Raw genomic sequence first — 18,896 nt, 5'->3', positions numbered from 1 at the left:
TTATTATTAAGCCCGCAGGATTACAATCAGTGTGCTTTGTGGCACAAAGGCAGTTTTACTGCCTTTGTGCCACAAAGCCACACTGAATAATTGTCACGGGGCATGATGGAGGACTCAAACGCAGACCAGGCAGAGTAGCGTGAAGCCGGTATTTATTGAACACAAAACAGGAATAGTTACCAACACAACAGGGAGTCAAAGCACAAGACAAGAGACGAAGGGGAAAATCCAGCGGGAACGAGACAAGGCAAGCAGACGGGGAAACCGGGAACAGGACAAGACAACCGGGCAGGTAGAACACAAACAATGACCTGGCAGTGAGTGACTGAGAGGCAGGGGTTTATAAAGTGGCTTGAACAGGTGAGGGGAGTTGTGCTGATGAGGAGGGAGTGCTTGATTAGTGATTAGAGGCAGGTGAAGGGAGTTAGGCTGATGCTGAGGGAGTGACTGACAGGTAGAGTGAGGAGGGTGAAGCTACACAAAGACACACAGAACACACAAGGCAAAGCCTGATCATGACAATAATAATAAAGTTATACAAGCAATAATGGTAGCAGTGAAAGTAATAGAAATGTGACTAACAATAATGGTAGCAGAGGGTGTCAGACTGGGCCTCGACAGGAGGCAGGACCAGGGTCCAGGCATAACCACCATCCATGGAAACCTGCCATTTTAAGGGGTAGCTTATTCAACGTCAATATCAAAAATATCAGATGCTGAGATATCCTGACCTTTTGTCCCTAGTATGGTTCATTCAGTATGCACACTGAAGAGGTACATTTAGGGAAAATACCTCAAATGTACCTCCCCATAGCAGCCTCCATGAAAAGTATTTATCACAAGGCTCTGTAAAATGAAGCTTCAACCACACCTCTAATCACCTGTGAAGTTTGTCTCAGATTTCTATGAAACAGACCGTGCTTTGTTAAGAAGTTCGACTAACGCCGTCTTTGATTACATCTAATATTCAACTCACTTGGATTCCGAACTGCAGATCAATCCGTGTGAGTCAGGTGATGATCTCCCTCTGCAACCACAGTCTACATCCCGACAGAGCCACTTACACTCGGGAGTGCACATACCTCGGCCTTGTGGGGACTTACACTTAAGCCTATACGTTAGATGACATCTCCCCAACTCCTGATGCTGTAGATCTCAGTCCTCTTCTATCCAAACGGACATAGGCAAAGCCTCCCTCACACACAGTTCTTAACAAGCTACCATGGTGCTCTCCCAGTGTGCTCTTCTCCTTGCATTGGCTGTCTTCATATCCACAATCAGATACATTAGAGACTGGACTATAGCCCATCTCCAGTCAGCCCTTAAAGGTAAATGCATTCCCTGCAAACACAGTGACAAAAAGCTAGTTTGTTTCACCTTTACTCAGCTTCCATCAATACTCCAACAAACACCAGGCTTACTGTGCTTAGAACATCCTCGCCATCCTTTTTATCCCAGTGTTTGTCCACGTTTGCCTAACAACAGACTCCCTTACATTAACATTCTCTGTTTAGAGCATATTGTACACCACTCTACGATGCACACTTGTGGTCAAACTATAAAATCCATCCTCACGCAGCCGATTACTCTCACAAAAGCAGATCCACCAATTGCCCGCTGCTAGCCTTTATCGGCCACCTGAAATGATACCACACATATAATTTTTTCAAGGGAAAGCCTGTCCAACCTTCCAACCATGATAGTCATTCTGGACAACACATGCAAAATGGAAATGTGTCTTTGGCAACACTTCTAGTCTTCTTGAAATGTCTTTTTCTTCTTCTACAATTACTCAACCCAAAGACATCCTACTTCACACTGATGCAGCTCCTTTCATAGGTTTCAGTGGCTACTACGGAGGAAGATGTAATGCTTCCATATAGCCCTTAGAGTTCATATCTCTTCAAACAGAGTCCTGCTCTCTATCGTCTGCGCTCCAGGAGCTGTACCCATCATAATACCTGCCAATATTGAGCCATGTCTAGGAAGTCCATATTTAATCTCTTATAATACGGCAGTCGTAGAAATCTTAAATAAAGGCTGATCTCATTCTCCAGACATCGTTCACATGAAGACTCACATTAATATCTACCCAATACAAGTTAATTCCGGATGGGATTGTTTCAAGGCTTATCATGCCATGTAGCAGCAGCCCTTTCCATAGACATTTTGTCTATCTGTAGTATTATCTGCAGGCTCATTTCATTCTGAAAACCCACCACCCAGACCGACCTATCATGAATAAGCTTTTTCATCAAAGTACTTGAGCTCAATTCTCCATCTATATTTTCTGTCTGGATTCCTGTCTTAGCGATATATACTATAGGTTCCTGTAGCTTAGCTATATATATTGTAGCGTGAGCGGCTCCTGCCCCGTTTCTAGGCAGGGAAGTCGTTCGCACCTAACACGGTGGTTACTCCGTCGGCTGGCCCACCTGCGAGGATATACATTCCTCCTTCAGGTCTCAGAACAATACCTTCGGCCTTTTATCTCACCCCGTAGTTAAATAGTTAGGATTTCGGAATTAATTGTGTTCTTGAAAGTCTTTTAGGGCTAATGCCCTAGGCGCTCTCAATGGGATGTAACCCTAACACCCTGTATGTAATAGTTATGTACATCGTCTATACTTTACTATTGCCTATTGTGAACATTCTCACCATTTATGACTAACACTGCAAAGTCTTCACCCAGAGAACTCATCTTAAGCTCCTAATGGTAGCTTCTGTCGTCACGTCTGGATCGCACGGTTAACGGACAGGGGAAGAGGGTTAAATTGTTTTAAAGGACCAGAACACTGTTTTGGTTTCAGTCACTTACTAAATGTAAGGCTGTGTTTTTATTTCTGGTTTTCACACAAGATTCACACACAACGATTTCAATTCAATGAAACAGTCACAGTGGCTACAATAACTAACTTTAGCATTCCTCTTTGTCAGCCTTCACTGATTTTGTAATGAGGTATTCTCCAGTCACTCACTGGCTATTCTCCCCCTCCTCTCGTCTGTCTGCTCTGCTCTGCTGTTTTTATTCTGCTCTCAGGCTGGAACCTCCTTCAGGCTCATGAGTCACTCACTCATGAGTCCTCCTCTTTCTGGAGCTGACACAGGATGTAACTGGTTTGATCCAGTTAGAACCAGAAGCACTGTATAAGGCTCAAGTGACTATGTTACACAAAGTTTCTAACTCTAAACAGTTTATATGTTGAATCACAGCTTATCAAAAATAAAACAAGTTATATTATGATGGTTATAAAAAGTCTAAACAAGCTATATGTTGTGCTGATTATACTTTGAAATCAAAAGGGTTACAGGTTATAATAGCTATACTTTTATGCTTTCATACTTTTCTACGATCTTTCTACAATATATATACATGTCTACCGTCTGTTATTATGGGAAACATCAGATCCCTCCCTAATAAGATGGAGGAGCTAACGGTGCTAACCAGGCTGCAAAGGGGGTAACGGGAGAGTAGCATCATGTGCTTCACAGAGACTTGGCTGAACGAGCTCACTTCAGACTCACTAGTAACTTTAGATGGTTTTCAACTTGTGAGATTGGACGAGCAAGACAGAGTGGTAAGAGGAAGGGTGGGTGAATAGCGATGTTTGTGGATGACAGATGGTGCAACCCTGGGCAAATCAGTGTTAAGGACTAACACTGCACTAGGGACGTTGAACTGCCGGCGAACCAGCATTTCTTGACTGGTCCTATAAAATTGGCCCCTGTAGCACCTCATGGCAGGGAGTAGGGAAAACAGTCTGTAGTTGGGGTTGGATTTGTTGATTTAAAACTCTGATAATTTCATGTGGTATTTCTGGTCTTATTGTACTGGGATGTACAGCATCACCATGGATGAGACTGAACTCAACTTAACTCGGGTGGATATTTGTCATTTGACACTGGTGCTTGTCAGAAGTATGAAGAAGAAAATAAGAAAGAAGTAATTAAAGGTTTGAAAATATATTTTCTTCGAATATTTTTATTTTATTTTGGTAGTTTATTAAAGAAAGTAACCCCTGCTTCCACTCAGTGAATGGACTGACCAACCTGTTCTCACTCCAGAGCGTCATATACCGCAGCTTGGTCAGGGCTCCTCAGCGCCTGACACCAACATACGGAAGCACTGTTTAGCGTCTGTATGCGATGCATCGGGCTTGGAACTCACTCCAATGTAGAAGCTCAAAGCAAGTGACATAGTATAACGCAGGGGTCGGCAACCTTTACTATCCAAAGAGCCATTTTGTCCTATTTTCCACCAAATAAAATTCGTCTGGAGCCGCAAAATTATTTATTTGATATCACAGCTTAATAAGTTGTATATATAGTTATATTATATATACAAAAACTATAGTTTGTTGTATTTATGAAAATATAGAACAAGAATAAAGACAATTCTTGACATTTTATTACAATTTTACCTGATATAACAATATCAAACTCTTATGAAGAGGAGAGTTTACTGCAGCAGCTGAGAAATCATCTCCAGCGTGACACTTTTCAACAAATGCTGTGTGCTTGTTCTGGAAGCATACAGTAAGTCAGCATCGTTGGCAGTGAAAGCAAATGAAGACGTCCACGCAGAATTAAACTCTCTATTTTCCTCCGTGACTTTTCTTTTTTTGGATTTATCCATTGATAGTTTACAGAGGGCGGGGGTCTGAAAATCATGATCAGCCACCTGCAGGGAAAAGCACTTGACAGAGGTAGAGGATTTAACTGCCTGTGGGAATAATTAACATATAAGATTCTGTTCATTCTTGCTTATAAATTATATTCTCTCTGAACACGTTTCTCTTTTTGGAGAGAGTCATGTGAGATAATTTCTCAGATCAGCGCAATTTCCCTGCTCTTCTTTCTATTTCCTCGTCTCAGCCCCGTGTGTCACGTGTGTGTAAACCTCGCTCCAGTCAGGCAACTTGTCAGAATACCCATATTTGATTGGCTGAGCTGCATCACCTGATGTGATTTGCAATGCATCGATCGGTGCGTTTCATGCACCGCCGAACAAGTGCCGTAACGGCTGAATAAGATGCGCCGGTTAGAGTTTAGATTTGGTGCCTAATATGTATAATTCCGAATTATCTATCAGTTTTAGGTCCTGGGTCCAGATCCGGTACGCCAGTTGGGGACCCCTGATGTAGACTCAGGGAGCCGCAACAGAGAGGCTTAAGAGCCGCAGGTTGCCGACCCCTGGTATAGTGCAAGATAGCGGATAGGTCGAACAAACACAGGATCTTTGTCCAGGAGGCTGCTGTTTGTGCCCCGTGCAAAACTAAGTCAACTTTGACTTTCGCACTAGTCGTTAGTCACATGAGTCGTTAGTGTCATTAGGCATGTGACTCTCGTGAGTCAATTGTGATGTGAGTCGTCGTTAGTCACTCAGTAGTCAAGTGAGATATTAGTCAGTCAAGTTACCGTCAACCATGCTCTTTTCCTAAACCTAACTGGTTTTGTTGCCTAAACCTAGCCTAACTTCCTGTGAAGAAGGAAGTTGATTTCGAAAAGACGTTATGCATGTTTGAGTGTATATGGACAATCCTTGCCGATGTTACGCATTGGGGTGAGAATGTGTTGGAACTGACGCAACAAGAATTGTGTGAAGAGAACCACAAACCATTACAGATACTCTAAGGCATTCTGTGGACAGCTCCTGGTGCTGAAACGAGGTCTAATAAACCTACTGGATGAATAAATGCAGAACATCTGGATCTGGAGTGTAAGAGATGCGTGCATGTAACTGTTCATCAACAAACATACCCTGTTCAGTTGCAAATTGGATAACATTTGTAAAAAGTTATCTGGAGTGGGTACAAACAAAAGAAAGTGAAATTGCAGAAAAAGTTGTAGAAAAATATGACAGTGGGTGGTATAGTTGTTTAAATGATCGATCCTCAGCGTATTTTTTAAAAATATATATAACCAAAAAGAAAAATTCTGAACACGTTTCTGTTTGTTGGCAGTCTCAAGTGTATCATATTTCTATGACAACTAAATTGAAGTTGAATAAGCTGATAAGGAAAACACTAGAGTACTATACTTTAAACCTAGAACTTGTTCTGGCGTCACCTGAAGTCTGCTGATGATACTCATTCAAATAGGAAGAAAGTAAAAGTAAGTATGCTCTCAGGTAATGTGTTCAATTTCATATTCAAATTCATAGTTTTTTCAACTTTTGAGTTTGTCCACAACATCTGTTTTCCCAGGTAAGCACCCTGCTATCAGACATCTTCGACCTGACCTGACACATCTGTTCAGCTCAAACAATGAACGTGCTCTTCGTTTTTATGATTCATCTCAAAAAGGGATTCTTAGCATTTAACCGTATACACACAAATGTATAAGGTGAAATGACTATAGTTAACCACAATAGAGGTGCTTTAGAAAACTCCAAAATCCTGTACTGTCTTTACTTTCTTGTTTTTTGTTAGCGTACTGCAGGTAGCATTGTCAATGTTAGCCAACATGCTCTGGCACCTTGGCTCACTGTCATTTCGGGGAGCTCCGTGTTGTTTTCCCTATCGGACCGTACCAAGTGTGGGAGAGAGTGGGGGTGTATTGATTGGTTCGGCGGCTCGGCGGTTGGATAGCCCCCGTCTGTCTGACCATGCACCTGGAGCGCGAGGCACGGACCGCAGCACAATCGCGTTCGGTTCACAGGCTGGTTCCGGAGGTTGTTGGTCAAACCCCGCCGCAGTGCCTCTGGGCAGGTTGGTAAGAGAGGATAAATAAGACGAAACGCGCAGAACGCAGCGGGCGAAAGGGCTATTTGCTTGTTTCCTTCGCTGCTAATAAAGAAAGCAGCGGTCGGAACAACAGACAGCCGAGAACGCCGCACCGAGACCCGCCTGGACCCGCTTCATTGTCTCTGACCGTGTGGATTATCTGTGAGGATGTCTTGTATGACCGTGCTGTTGTTGCTGCCAGTCCTGTGTAGCATCACAAGCACCTCCAGCGCTGCATCCTCAGCATCCCGTAAGTAGCTAATACACACACACACACACACACACACACACACACACACACACATCGTGGCTAATTTGGTAGCTAGCTCTTGTTGGGGCCACTGCAGGTCTCAGTGCAGTCAGTGATGTGGACTACAGCCAGGACTCAGCATGAGACCAAACCGCCAGTATATAAAGAGCCAGGCTGGGGATCATACCGTATTGTATAATGATGATGATGATGATGATGATGATGATGATTATTATTATCTCTCTCATTAAAGGAAGTCATCATCACGAATTCTGAAAGACAACAACATGTTTTTAAAGCAGGACAGGAGTTAATGATGAAGCCTATGTGTATTTATGAGCCTTCAGTATAAATAGCACAACATAACATATAATCTAAATGCTGAACTAGAGAGCAAATGTGTGTTGGAAGCATATCAATAACATATCAATATCAGTTACACAGAATAAAAAGTAACATATCAGTACTCTCCATACTCAGCATTTTATTCATATATGAATAAAATGCTAATCCCGAGGCTAATCCAGTAATCCTCATTAAACAATGTACACAGTTCCATAATAAACCGTATATATTGTCATACTGTTCAACGGGTGGGCTCAGTGCTGTCATTTCCTCTACCCGGTGCTGGCTGGCCCTCACTGGGGGCATTTCCTCCATGTGCGTCGCAACCGGCTTAAGTAGATTGGCTTTGAAAGGCCAGGGGTGAAGGCGGCTCACAGCTCTGATGGTGACCTTTAAAGCACCCCTCGTCCAGACATCGCTGCGTCCCATGGCCGTGGACAGGTTACCTCTCTCCCCGCTGGTATACACGGGCCCCCCTCATAGTGAGGGGCCTGCAGCGATGTCGGAAACCCACCTGACCCGTCTTGAAACCATGCTTTGTGGGTGTGACTTTTTTTCACATGTCATTATCCTCATTCATATCTATGCAACCAATGTGATTGGGATTCAATTCTTTTTTAGAACACAAAAGTGTTCTCAAACTGCGCCAGATTGATGCATTTAGTTCTGAAATGTTGCATACAGAAGTTAGGGTGAATATTCCTGTATTTTTTTCATGTTGCAGTATGTACTAGGGGTGGGGGGAAAACCGATACAGCATAGTATCGCGATATTTTGCGTGGCGATATTGTATCGATACACCGACGCTAAGTATCGATCTTTTATTATATAAACTATTTTAAAAAATGTACTAGAAAAATCAAATCAATTGCTTTTTCAGTCCACTAGATGGTGCTGAGTTGTTTTCTGGTGAGGTCAGCAGAGGTGCCGGGTCAGCGTGATTGGTAGGAAGTTGGTCAAAACAAAGATGGCGACATCGGAGAAAGAAATCAGAAATGCACCGTCCGCGTTTAAATCAGACGTCTGGACTTATTTTGGATTTTTTAACAAGGAAGGGAAGAAGGACATGAATATGACACATGAATATGACACATTGATATGACACATGGATATGATGCATGGATATGACGCATGGATATGACGCATGGATATGACGCATTGATATGACGCATGGATATGACGCATGGATATGACGCATGGATATGACGCATTGATATGACGCATGGATATGACGCATTGATATGACGCATGGATATGACGCATGGATATGACGCATTGATATGACGCATGGATATGACGCATGGATATGACGCATGGATATGACGCATTGATATGACGCATGGATATGACGCATGGATATGACGCATGGATATGACGCATGGTTATGACGCATGGATATGACGCATGGATATGACGCATGGTTATGACGCATGGATATGACGCATGGATATGACACCGTCGCGGCGTTTTTTCACCGATACAGTCGTGCCCAAGCTCTACAGAAGTGAAGCTTAAAGTTGTGGAGTCTTTGAGTACAGCAGAAAGAGTTGCATTAACTTGCGATGCGTGGACGTCAAGCGCAGTGGATTCCTATGTGACTATAACAGCACAATATCTCAGGGGACTGGCAACTGCTGTCTCACGTTCTCCAAACTAGAGCAGTACACGCAAGTCACACCGGGGCAAACATTACAGACCTCCTGCAGCACAAGATGGGGGATTGCCGACAAAAACCTGGTGGTTGTAACAACGCTTCTAACGTGGGCGTTGCCGTTCAGTTAGCGGGATTCCTGCATGTGAAGTGTTTCGCTCACACGCTCAATCTGGCCTCACAACGGGGTTAAATCTGCCAACAGTAGCCAGGCTCATGGGGAGAGTGCAGCGCATGACTGGCTCTCTGCCCTCGACGTCCACGCATCGCAAGTTATACCGAGTTATATAAGTCTTATATCCTACTTATATAAGTTATAGACACGTTTGCATTCAGTTAAGTTGGACTATGTAGTGATACAAACAGTTCAGTTTGTCAGGTTCATGCAACATTTATGACATTGTTGGTCAGTCTGTCTGCTTGACAATCTTATTGTGCTGCAATAAAAATGATTGAAGTGAGATGAACAGACTGAAACTTTTATCTTATTAGATAAAACATGTTGACACAGTTTTCCTTTGGGGACATCATTTGAAGTTGAAAAAAGTAATAAATCGCAATATATGTTATCGCAATACTCAGAATATCGCAGTATCGTGAAAATATTGTATCGTGATAATATCGTATCGCGGGACCTCTGGTGATTCCCATCCCTAGTATGTACCAATTTTTTTTTTTTGCAATGTCAGTTTTTTACAATATGGTGCAGCCCTAGCCTACAGGACGGTGTGTGCCGCTCAGTGGAAAGAGAGATATATCCTACATAACCTCACATGAGACATCTGCCAAGCTGAGTGGTGAGACTGTGGTTTCTAGCTTCCACTGCAGACAGCTGTACCATTACACCGTTTGGCAGGTACTGTTTCAAATGCCTACCTTTTAGGATTTCCAGCATGCCTGAGATCTTCCAGAGAAAGATGACGGATGACTCTGCAATGCATTGAGGCAGCTGGCTTAAGGCTCAACGAGGAGAAATTCTCCCTCAGGCAGAGCCCGCTGTGCTTCCTGGGTTGTCTCATCAACCAGCCAGGGACCAGGCCTGATCCCGACATGGTAGAGGCCATTCAGAACTGAAGAGAGTCCTGGGCGTGGTGTGGGAGGCACATCCACAGCCTCTCAACAATAGGTCAACTGCTTTATGAGCTTCTGAACAGAACGCTGGTGTGAAATGCCCTGCACAATGGATCTTGACCCGGTGGAGCCTCGAGATGCACTGATCGATCGGTTGTTGACATGAGCCACACAGTTACCAAGATCTTTGCATGTACACCTTACAAACACATATACAGTGTGGTCCATTTTTCAACTTTTGACATATTTTTTATGTCATAGTCTCAATGTAGAACAGATGCAATGTATTAATGTTGCAATCCCATTGTCCCCGGTTGGAGGGTTTGCCTGCAACCATTTTTGTGTGATGGTTTTCTTGTTTATTTGTTTGTCAGCAGTAGCTTTGTCCCTATGAACCTTGCTGCTTACATTTCAATTGAAGATAGAGCTCTTCCAACAGAACGATACCCATATTCTATTCCTGCCTTCCAATCTTTCTTAATTAGATGTTTGAGTTTGAGAGATTCTTTCACTTGTTATGTCCCAACCTGTCTTCATTAACGTAGTCTGACCTGGAGATATCAGAAGAGATGAAGGCTATGCGTGTTTGAGAATGAGTTTTCATAATAGTAGACTGAGCTCTCTAGTGAATCTATAAAAATGACTGCTAACAACATCAAACTGCTTTTATACAGTTCAGCATTCTAGAATGTGATTAGGTGGATTTATCAATTTAATGTCATTTTATTAGCATGATGGGAAACTCATCTAAGAGCTATTTGATATCTTGCCGGATGACACCATGACATTTTATACTCTCAGTTTTTTGTTTAATTGGAAAAGGCCAGCCGGTGGAAAAAGGCCAATGAGCACCACAGCAGACCTTTTGAATCGTTGAACAAATCTGAACCTAATGATTATTCACAATAATGATTCCAACAAATGGTTAAAAACTCACATCATGTCTGATTTGTGAACAGGAAGCCCCAGCAATGGAAAAAAGTGATACTTTGCCCCAAATCCCACCCTGTAGACCTGAAAGGTGGCTGTACAAGTTCTGTAGTTCGCTCCATCATGGAGCACAGAGGGCTGTGGTCAGCTTGAATTGAAGTCAGATAAAATGGATTTAATAGTGACAAGTTTTCGTAGTGGAAAAGAAGTACCGAGCAGCCACTGAAACTTCTTCTACCATCTCAGCAGAATCCCCTCACACACATGCCAGCACACGGCTTCAGTCACAGTCCTTATGCCCTGTAAAGCTTTTGAACTGCTGCCTCAGCACGTTCTTAATTATATTTTTGAATTTAATGACGGAGAAAGTAAAAGTAAAAAAAAGACCTCACTTACAAATATCATAAAATTCATATTTATTTTAAACAACTAGAAAGTCCCCTCTCGATATGATTTGGATATAATAGGAATAAATGATCATCACTAAATGTACTATGGCGTTTTGCAGAATTGTCCGATACTAGCAGCAGGAGGCACAAAAGGGACAATATTGTTCAAATCACCAAATAAGAGCATGTATTTCCTCAGAGAGATGCCATGTTGGTGGAGTGTTGAGCAGATGATCTCCTTCTTTCTTTTAAAGTGCTTGAGACGTGCTTGGCTTGTTGTTTTGTAATGCATATTAGGAAGCTCATTACCATACCCTGCACCTGTCCACACACACAGAGCTGGGACCCCTCCCCCACCCAAAACTCCCTTCTCATATCCATTCTGGTGAACGTGTTGAGAACAAAGACAGACACACACACACACACACACACACACACCCTTATGCTAAGAATATGTCCAATTTCTTGGTAAAAAAAGCAATTTGTGTCAGAAATATGTCGGAGAAGTGACAACCTACTATATAGTCACTATAGGGAAAATAAACCTTTACAAATGAAGTGAACATTTACAGCAAACATGAATTGGATATACAGTATTTGTATTCTGTTACATTACTATTGTATTTTTTGGGAACTTGGGACTTTGATATTAGATGATTTACACACACGAGACTCATGACAACTCCTCTCAGATATATAGAAATGTATTCACAACATGTACACATACAGTGTAATGAGCACAGAGAGAAGATACAATGTAATGTATGTTACTGACAAAGATAACCATGTTTAATAAAATAAAGAGGTTTATGTAAATTGTCATATGTTGGCTTGATCAGTCAAGATACTCTGAGACCAATTATTAATAATGAAAAGGTGGGAGAACCAGAAAGTGATCAATGAGTGATCCACTTAGAAAATATACAGGCTATAGACTAAGAAAATCCATGATTAAGTTACATCTAATGACACATACGATATGTGTAATGGTTCAAGGACGCTAGGATGGAAAGCATGTCCAACTATAACTGTTGTAGTTTTGGGTTGATGGCATCACATACAACCAGGGGGTCTTGGTGCAAGTTCATTTTATTATCAAATGTTTCTATCCTCAGATTTAAACATATCATGCTTATCATATCAAATCTAAATTTGAGGGTAGTTTCCCTATAACCCTCCTTACTGTGCTATTAAATGCCATCAAACATGTCATGTCAGTGGAAGTAGAAGTTACACTGAAGAGGTATAAATACTAAACTCTACGCAATTACAAATGTAATTCCATTAAAATGCTCAAAACATTCAATCCACTCATCTATGCTATTAATATCAGTGTTGGCAACGGGTATGAGCAGGTCTGGTTATTATCAAATCACAGATGATTTTAATATCAATCAATTATTAATATTAGTTAAACTATCAATAGCTATTGATTAATAAAGGAACACTAAACGGATGTAGTTGCAGTAGCTCAAAGGGCATTAAAATGGCTATCAGGAGTAATTACTAATTATTAGAAATATTTTTCTTATCATTAATATATAATAATAATTATTACATTATATTTATATGATTCAAGACTAAACAGACCATGTATAGCAATATGGCTTACAATGTAAAACTACAGAGATATCCGAATCAAAGATGGCCAACGGGAAATCAGCCACATGGTGTGTAATGTGGGAACCTCCGAATGTGTCCATGTTTAAAAGCCAATTCACCGCTTATGTGTGTGATCTGAGTAGTGGGTTAGCAAAGAGGATTAGATTGGTTAGATTGCATGCAAGACCCCGTGTCTATGTGAAGCATCACCTATAAACAGACATTACAACAATGAAACTGTGAATAACATTAAATCAAGTACATGTACATTTGGCTCTTCTTTAGCCATGTACTGTTAGATGGGAAGGTAGCCCCCTGCCATCAGTGTATAAAGGATGGAGTGTAAAAGCACCCTGAGTGGTCGAGGGACTAGAAAAGCGCTGTACAAGTCCAGTTAGCATGACGGAAAAGACATTTCTTTGTTTATTTCTTCAGGGGAGGACAATCGGTCGCCTCTTTGCTCTCCTTGAGTCAGCGGCTCAGCGCTAACTTGCTTGTTGCTCCTTGATGCTTGAAAGGTCATCTTGCAGGATTTGTTGTAGTGGTTGGCGGTAAAACTGTTTACTCTGAGTTAGCAGTGCGTACTGAGATAACCAGGAGAATACTTCAGGCTCTTGGGTCCTCTGCCATGGAAAAAGTAGTTTAATGTAGACTATGACTGCTTTGTCAGCGCGCTATACCTGAGAGCTGAGCTGAGCAGTTGGGATGAGAAGAGAGCTTCAAGTAGTTTTAGTTGCCTAATGAAACCAAACCTTAACCCTTGAAGGGGCATTTTTTGTAACAGTCATTCAGGCCATATTGGACAGCACTGACAATGGCACAATGGGCTCAACCTGACAGAGGAGTTACAATGAGTTTGATACAACAAAACAAAGAGTAAACAGCTACGCAAGCAGCTCTCTGAGGCTGTACCTGCTCTGAGCTAAAGGCTAACAGCACCATGCTATAGTGGTGTAACAGACCACTGTTGATCGGTAACGATTAATTACACAGTTTAACACTAACCATCACAGTGTGAAATAAAGTTTTACTGACGATCGTTCAGTAAAACATGCAAGCAGGACATCATTTATACTTTCTGTTGGCTGATCTCTGATAATGTTACATCGTAAACAACCAATCCATGTGGAATTGAGGAGAGCTAGTAACGTTAGCAGCACCGCTAATGAACAATGTTGCACATTATGATAGGTTCAGGCTCTGTTTAGTGAAAATGAGTATTGGGCAAAGGTAAATCATAACGTTATCATGATGTGTTCACATCTCGTAGAATGTGTTGTTGGTGAGAACCAGCTGTATAGTCAAACAATAAAGGGATCTGTATCTGACAACATGGATCATCAATGATCGGCAATCAGTATCAGCGGCAACAAAATGTGATAAGGGATCTCTAAAAGTTATATTTGCTCCTTTTTTTTCTTTTGTGCTGATCCGATCCGTGATAGTAACACTACGGTTTAATGTCGGTAATGTTTATCATGTTCACCATTTTACATAAGGGTGACATAATGCTAACATTTGCTGATTAGCACTTAACAAAAAGTAAATTTGAGGAATTTCATTCGTCTTTGCTGTTATTTGTTGATTTATTAAACCAAAGTATTGGACTATTAAAAACTGACCTGCTGGTGGTGCTAGAGGAAAGGTCAGTGGACATATGCAGATTGACTTCTTTGCTGATGATTGGCTGAACTCTGTGTGCTTTGTCCCTCTGGTTCAGGAAAGTGCGAGGACAGCTTGGCCACTCCTCTCCCCTACAGCTCCTTCACCAGCTCATCAGTGTATGCCCGAGGATATGGAGCTGGTTATGCCAAACTCAACAGGAAACAAGGTATGCCTTTGTAAATAATTTAGTGCACTTTCACATTTAAATACAGAACACTGCTTCACTTCCATGTTGTGCTACGTTGCTGCTAATGGACATGTCTTTGCATCAAGATAACAGAGAACAGACGGGCAAAACGAGTATAGACTGTATATTACTCTTCTAATCTTCGAATCACAGGCCGCCGCTGTAGGGTTCACATGCAGCAGCATGATAGCTCGTCAAAAGTGAAGCCCAAACATCTCAATTGCCCTCTGGTGGCTGACTGTTTATGAAGCACTTGATTTGATAAGCTGTGGTGTTTTCTATGAGCGCAGCATGCTAGCTGGATTGGCTATTGGAGACAATATGCCGATCCGGTATCGGATACCATTATTTTAATAATAAATAATTCAGTACATTTATATCTTTGTATTTATTTGTTATATTTAGTTTTACAAATTTGGGAAAGCAGTGTTAAGTCCAGCCTGGTGTGGCCTTCCACCTAAAGCCTGATCCAGTCTCTTCCACACACGACTTGCTAAATGAACGGAGCCGTTTATACTGAAGAATCAAAAAGACGAGTGTAACTCATCGATTTTCCCTTCGACTGAAGGTGTAACCGGCAAAAAGCCATAAACTAACCTCCACAATGCTGAGGAGGGATTGTAATTACCTGTAATCTCATATCTCATAATCACGGACTACTTTATTGCCTTTATACAAGAACTGCTGTTTCTAAAGCATTTAGAAGCCAATTGTCCTTCTTTAGATTCCCTAGACATGTCAATAGTGTGATCCCATGTTATCACGTGCGCCAAGTGGCAAAAATTCAAAGGTGCGCGACCACTTGCCCCACGCGCTGGCCGTGATTTCATCATGTTCTGGCGTGCACCTTTCAGCGTGGGCTTCACCACGGCGAGCATAAACTAAAATGCTACAGTCTAAACACGCCCGAAGATCCTCCAGAGCTTCACTGGTCCACTGCTTTGATTTCCTGACAACAGGTTTACAGAGCTTTAGTTTCTGCCTGTATGCAGGAATCAGATTGACCATGACGTGGTCAGAGAGACCCAGTGCAGCATGAGGGACGGCGTGATAGGTGTAACAGTGATCTAAAGTGTTTAATGAACTGTCTGTATTTGGGGAGTTCATGGCTGAGGTTTCTTTTGTTAAAGGCACCAGGACAATAACTAAAGAGTCCAGGTTGGTCCGCTCCACACACAGCGTACGCTCCTGTGGTGGAACGTAAACACCGACCAGTATGAATGAAGTGAACTCCCGGGGGAGTAGAAGGGTTTACAGTTCATGATGAAAGAGTCCAGGTCGTTACACCAGCCATTGTTGGTACAAAAACAGATTCCGCCACCTTATGATTTGCCGGAGAGCTCTGTATCACAATCCACTGTGAGCAGCTGGAAGCCTGCCAGCTGGAGCGCAGAGTCCGCTATCAGATCTCTGTAAAGCATGAAACAGAGGATGAATAAAAGTCTCTTAGTAACTAAAACATGTAGAAATATATAGGGAAAACTCACATGAATTTCTTAATTATTTAAAAATAATAATTAAAAAAAAAAAACTGAAGAGAAAAACATTGTAGTTTATAAGTGAAACAATATATATATATATATAGAATATACAGAAATAACTGAACATATAAATATGAAAAAAACAATAGCTGCTATAACCTCATAAAGACACAAAATCTGTATAGAATAACAGAATAAGTATTTCTATTACTGCTACCTTTTCTTCTTTTCATTAATAAAAACTGTATTTTAACAGTTTACCAATGCTGAAAGATAGTATACACTGATAAAAACACAATTATTCAATGTTCTTGTTCCATAATTATACAAAATATCCATCAATTATTAACAAAGAAATCTATGTCAAATTACAGAAACAGTACTTCTTTTACTGTTCATTTTCACTAATTTGATCTTATTTTAAAAATGTATTTACAGTATTAAACTTGAATTTAACAGTTAATATTTGTGAAATTATGATTAATTTGCGAACATTTTTACACAACAGGAAAAGTCTGTAAAATGACAGATTTCTTCTCAGTGAACCTCGAGCTGAAGACGGAAGAAAATGTTAGTTTTTTTCCAGATGTTTAGATCAACTTTTCTGCTCTTCTTCCTCCAATCTGTCATCCACCCAACAACACCCATACAACTAGGTGCTGGAGGCTGGTCCCCCTCGGATGCAGACCGTTACCAGTGGTTACAGGTGGATCTGGGTTCTAGGAAGCAGGTGGTTGCCATAGCGACACAGGGTCGCTATGGTAGCTCTGATTGGACTAGCAAGTATCGGCTGCTTTACAGTGACACACAGAAGAACTGGAGGCCTTATCTACAGGATGGAAACATCTGGGTAAGGAAGAATCGTATGTCATATATCGTTAGGCCATCTCATCTAAACCTTTTAACCCTTTGAAACCATTTGATCAATTTGCATAAAAGATAGCACAAAGATACTGCTGGAGTCAGTGCAGCTTAGTCTTTTCAACTTTAAAATACTTAGATAGAAAGATCTTGCCCACAATAAAGGTTACAATGCAAACAGAAACTGAGAAATGTTGCACATCAAAATGTACAAACTGACCGTTTTAAACTAAGACATTTTTTGAAAAGTAAGAAGACTCATCAAAGTAATGATGATAATAGCACGGTGGTTCAGCATTAATCACTTACAGTATGTGAAATACATTGGTTATGTTTGGGGGATTCCCACTAGATGTTTGATCTCCCTCTTTGTATTAAATCCAAAATGTGGCTCAGTAGCTGATCCAAGACTGGTTGTCAGATATCATAACAACATGTTGCAGTGAAACTTTCAATAACCGTGTATATTTCTCTGTGCCTTTAAAATACAGTTGTAGACTTCTCTTTAATTCACTGGAGCGAAACAAACTGTCCTTTATAAGCTGTGTTTATAAAGTCTGCTGTTTAGAGGTGAAATCTGACCTCAACGAAATGTGCCAATGTCCCCTCCAGTATCTCTTTATTAACAGACACAACTACAGATAATAAATGACTTGTTTCCAACTATTTCTCACTGATATGTAACGAATATAAAAATGTTGGAGTGGAATGAATAGAACAGAGTAGAGTCTGTGTAATTCTTATCAGTTTATTTTTCTATATAAATATTCGAAAATTGTTACATTTTATTAAATTGATGAAGTTGTGTTTTTTTTATTCATCTGATGAATGTATAATAATGCTTTGGCAATAGTTTTAAACATGTTCAGGCTATGGACTTTTGGATAGACAAATGGACAAATGAAGCTACTATTTCTAATCATGCTTCTGGTTGTCTGAATCTAAGCGACTCACATTGTGTTTGATTAGTCCAAGTGGTCACTCCTGACATTACAACATAGAAAAGCCCCACAGGGCCGAAAAAGCATTTTCATTTCCCATGGACCACTGCAGTTTTGCAGTCAGTGGAGAGCAACCTTTTTCCCAAAACTGCAACGATGATTTCACAAGATCCACCCTGATTTCTTGAGGTTATTGATGCCTACATTAGCCTGCCATCAGAGCAAGTTAGGATCAAGTTGTATAGAAATCTATCCAGCATTCATTGTGCTGTGATGGATTCTGCTCTCAAGCCTGTCTCATTGCGTTTGGGAATACTACTATAGTTTAAACTGATAAAACTAGCTTCACTGATACTGTGGCAATGGTTTTCAATAAAACTCTGAAAAGTGGGATGGTCTTCCAAAATGGGAAAAGTGGCATATACAGTACAGCTTACAGCATATATACTATATGTCTGTATTCTTATATTCTATCTCATGTTTGGGTAGACTAGACTAGGGTACAAGTAGACAGACAAGACAAGTAGCTCAGTGGGGACTTGGCTGTGTGGTAGCTGCAGATGTGCCAGTTCTCATCCTGTGCACTCCTGTGTGCCCTTGAGCAAGACACCAAACCCCAACCCAAGGTGCTGTATAGTAGCTGCACATTCATCCCAATACTTCGATGGCTTAAATACAGGGCCTAAATTTCATTATGTTTGATTTAAAAGTTGTTTTGAGTTGGCGGTTCTGCACAAAATACATTTAGTAGGAAAAAAATGATGTAACCAACCTACAGTAATTTGCTATGTGAGTGTC

At 41.1% G+C, this 18,896-nt stretch overlaps 1 protein-coding gene across 1 annotated transcript in view; it reads left to right on the top strand.

The window, feature by feature from the left end:
• Positions 1–6,893: 6,893 nt before the first annotated feature.
• The window catches only part of cntnap2b (contactin associated protein 2b), a 35,715-nt gene continuing 23,712 nt past the window's right edge, over positions 6,894–18,896 (top strand). The window contains exons 1-3 of the mRNA XM_076077959.1: positions 6,894–6,975; positions 14,684–14,794; positions 16,953–17,146. Of these exons, the coding sequence (XP_075934074.1) occupies positions 6,894–6,975; positions 14,684–14,794; positions 16,953–17,146 (387 nt within the window). The remainder of the gene's footprint in view (positions 6,976–14,683; positions 14,795–16,952; positions 17,147–18,896) is intronic.

The sequence above is a fragment of the Anarhichas minor genome, unplaced genomic scaffold (genome assembly GCF_050575085.1).
Source record: "Anarhichas minor isolate MPS153535 unplaced genomic scaffold, ASM5057508v1 ptg000006l, whole genome shotgun sequence".
Lineage (NCBI taxonomy): Eukaryota > Metazoa > Chordata > Actinopteri > Perciformes > Anarhichadidae > Anarhichas > Anarhichas minor.
This window is presented reverse-complemented; position numbering and strand designations above follow the sequence as displayed.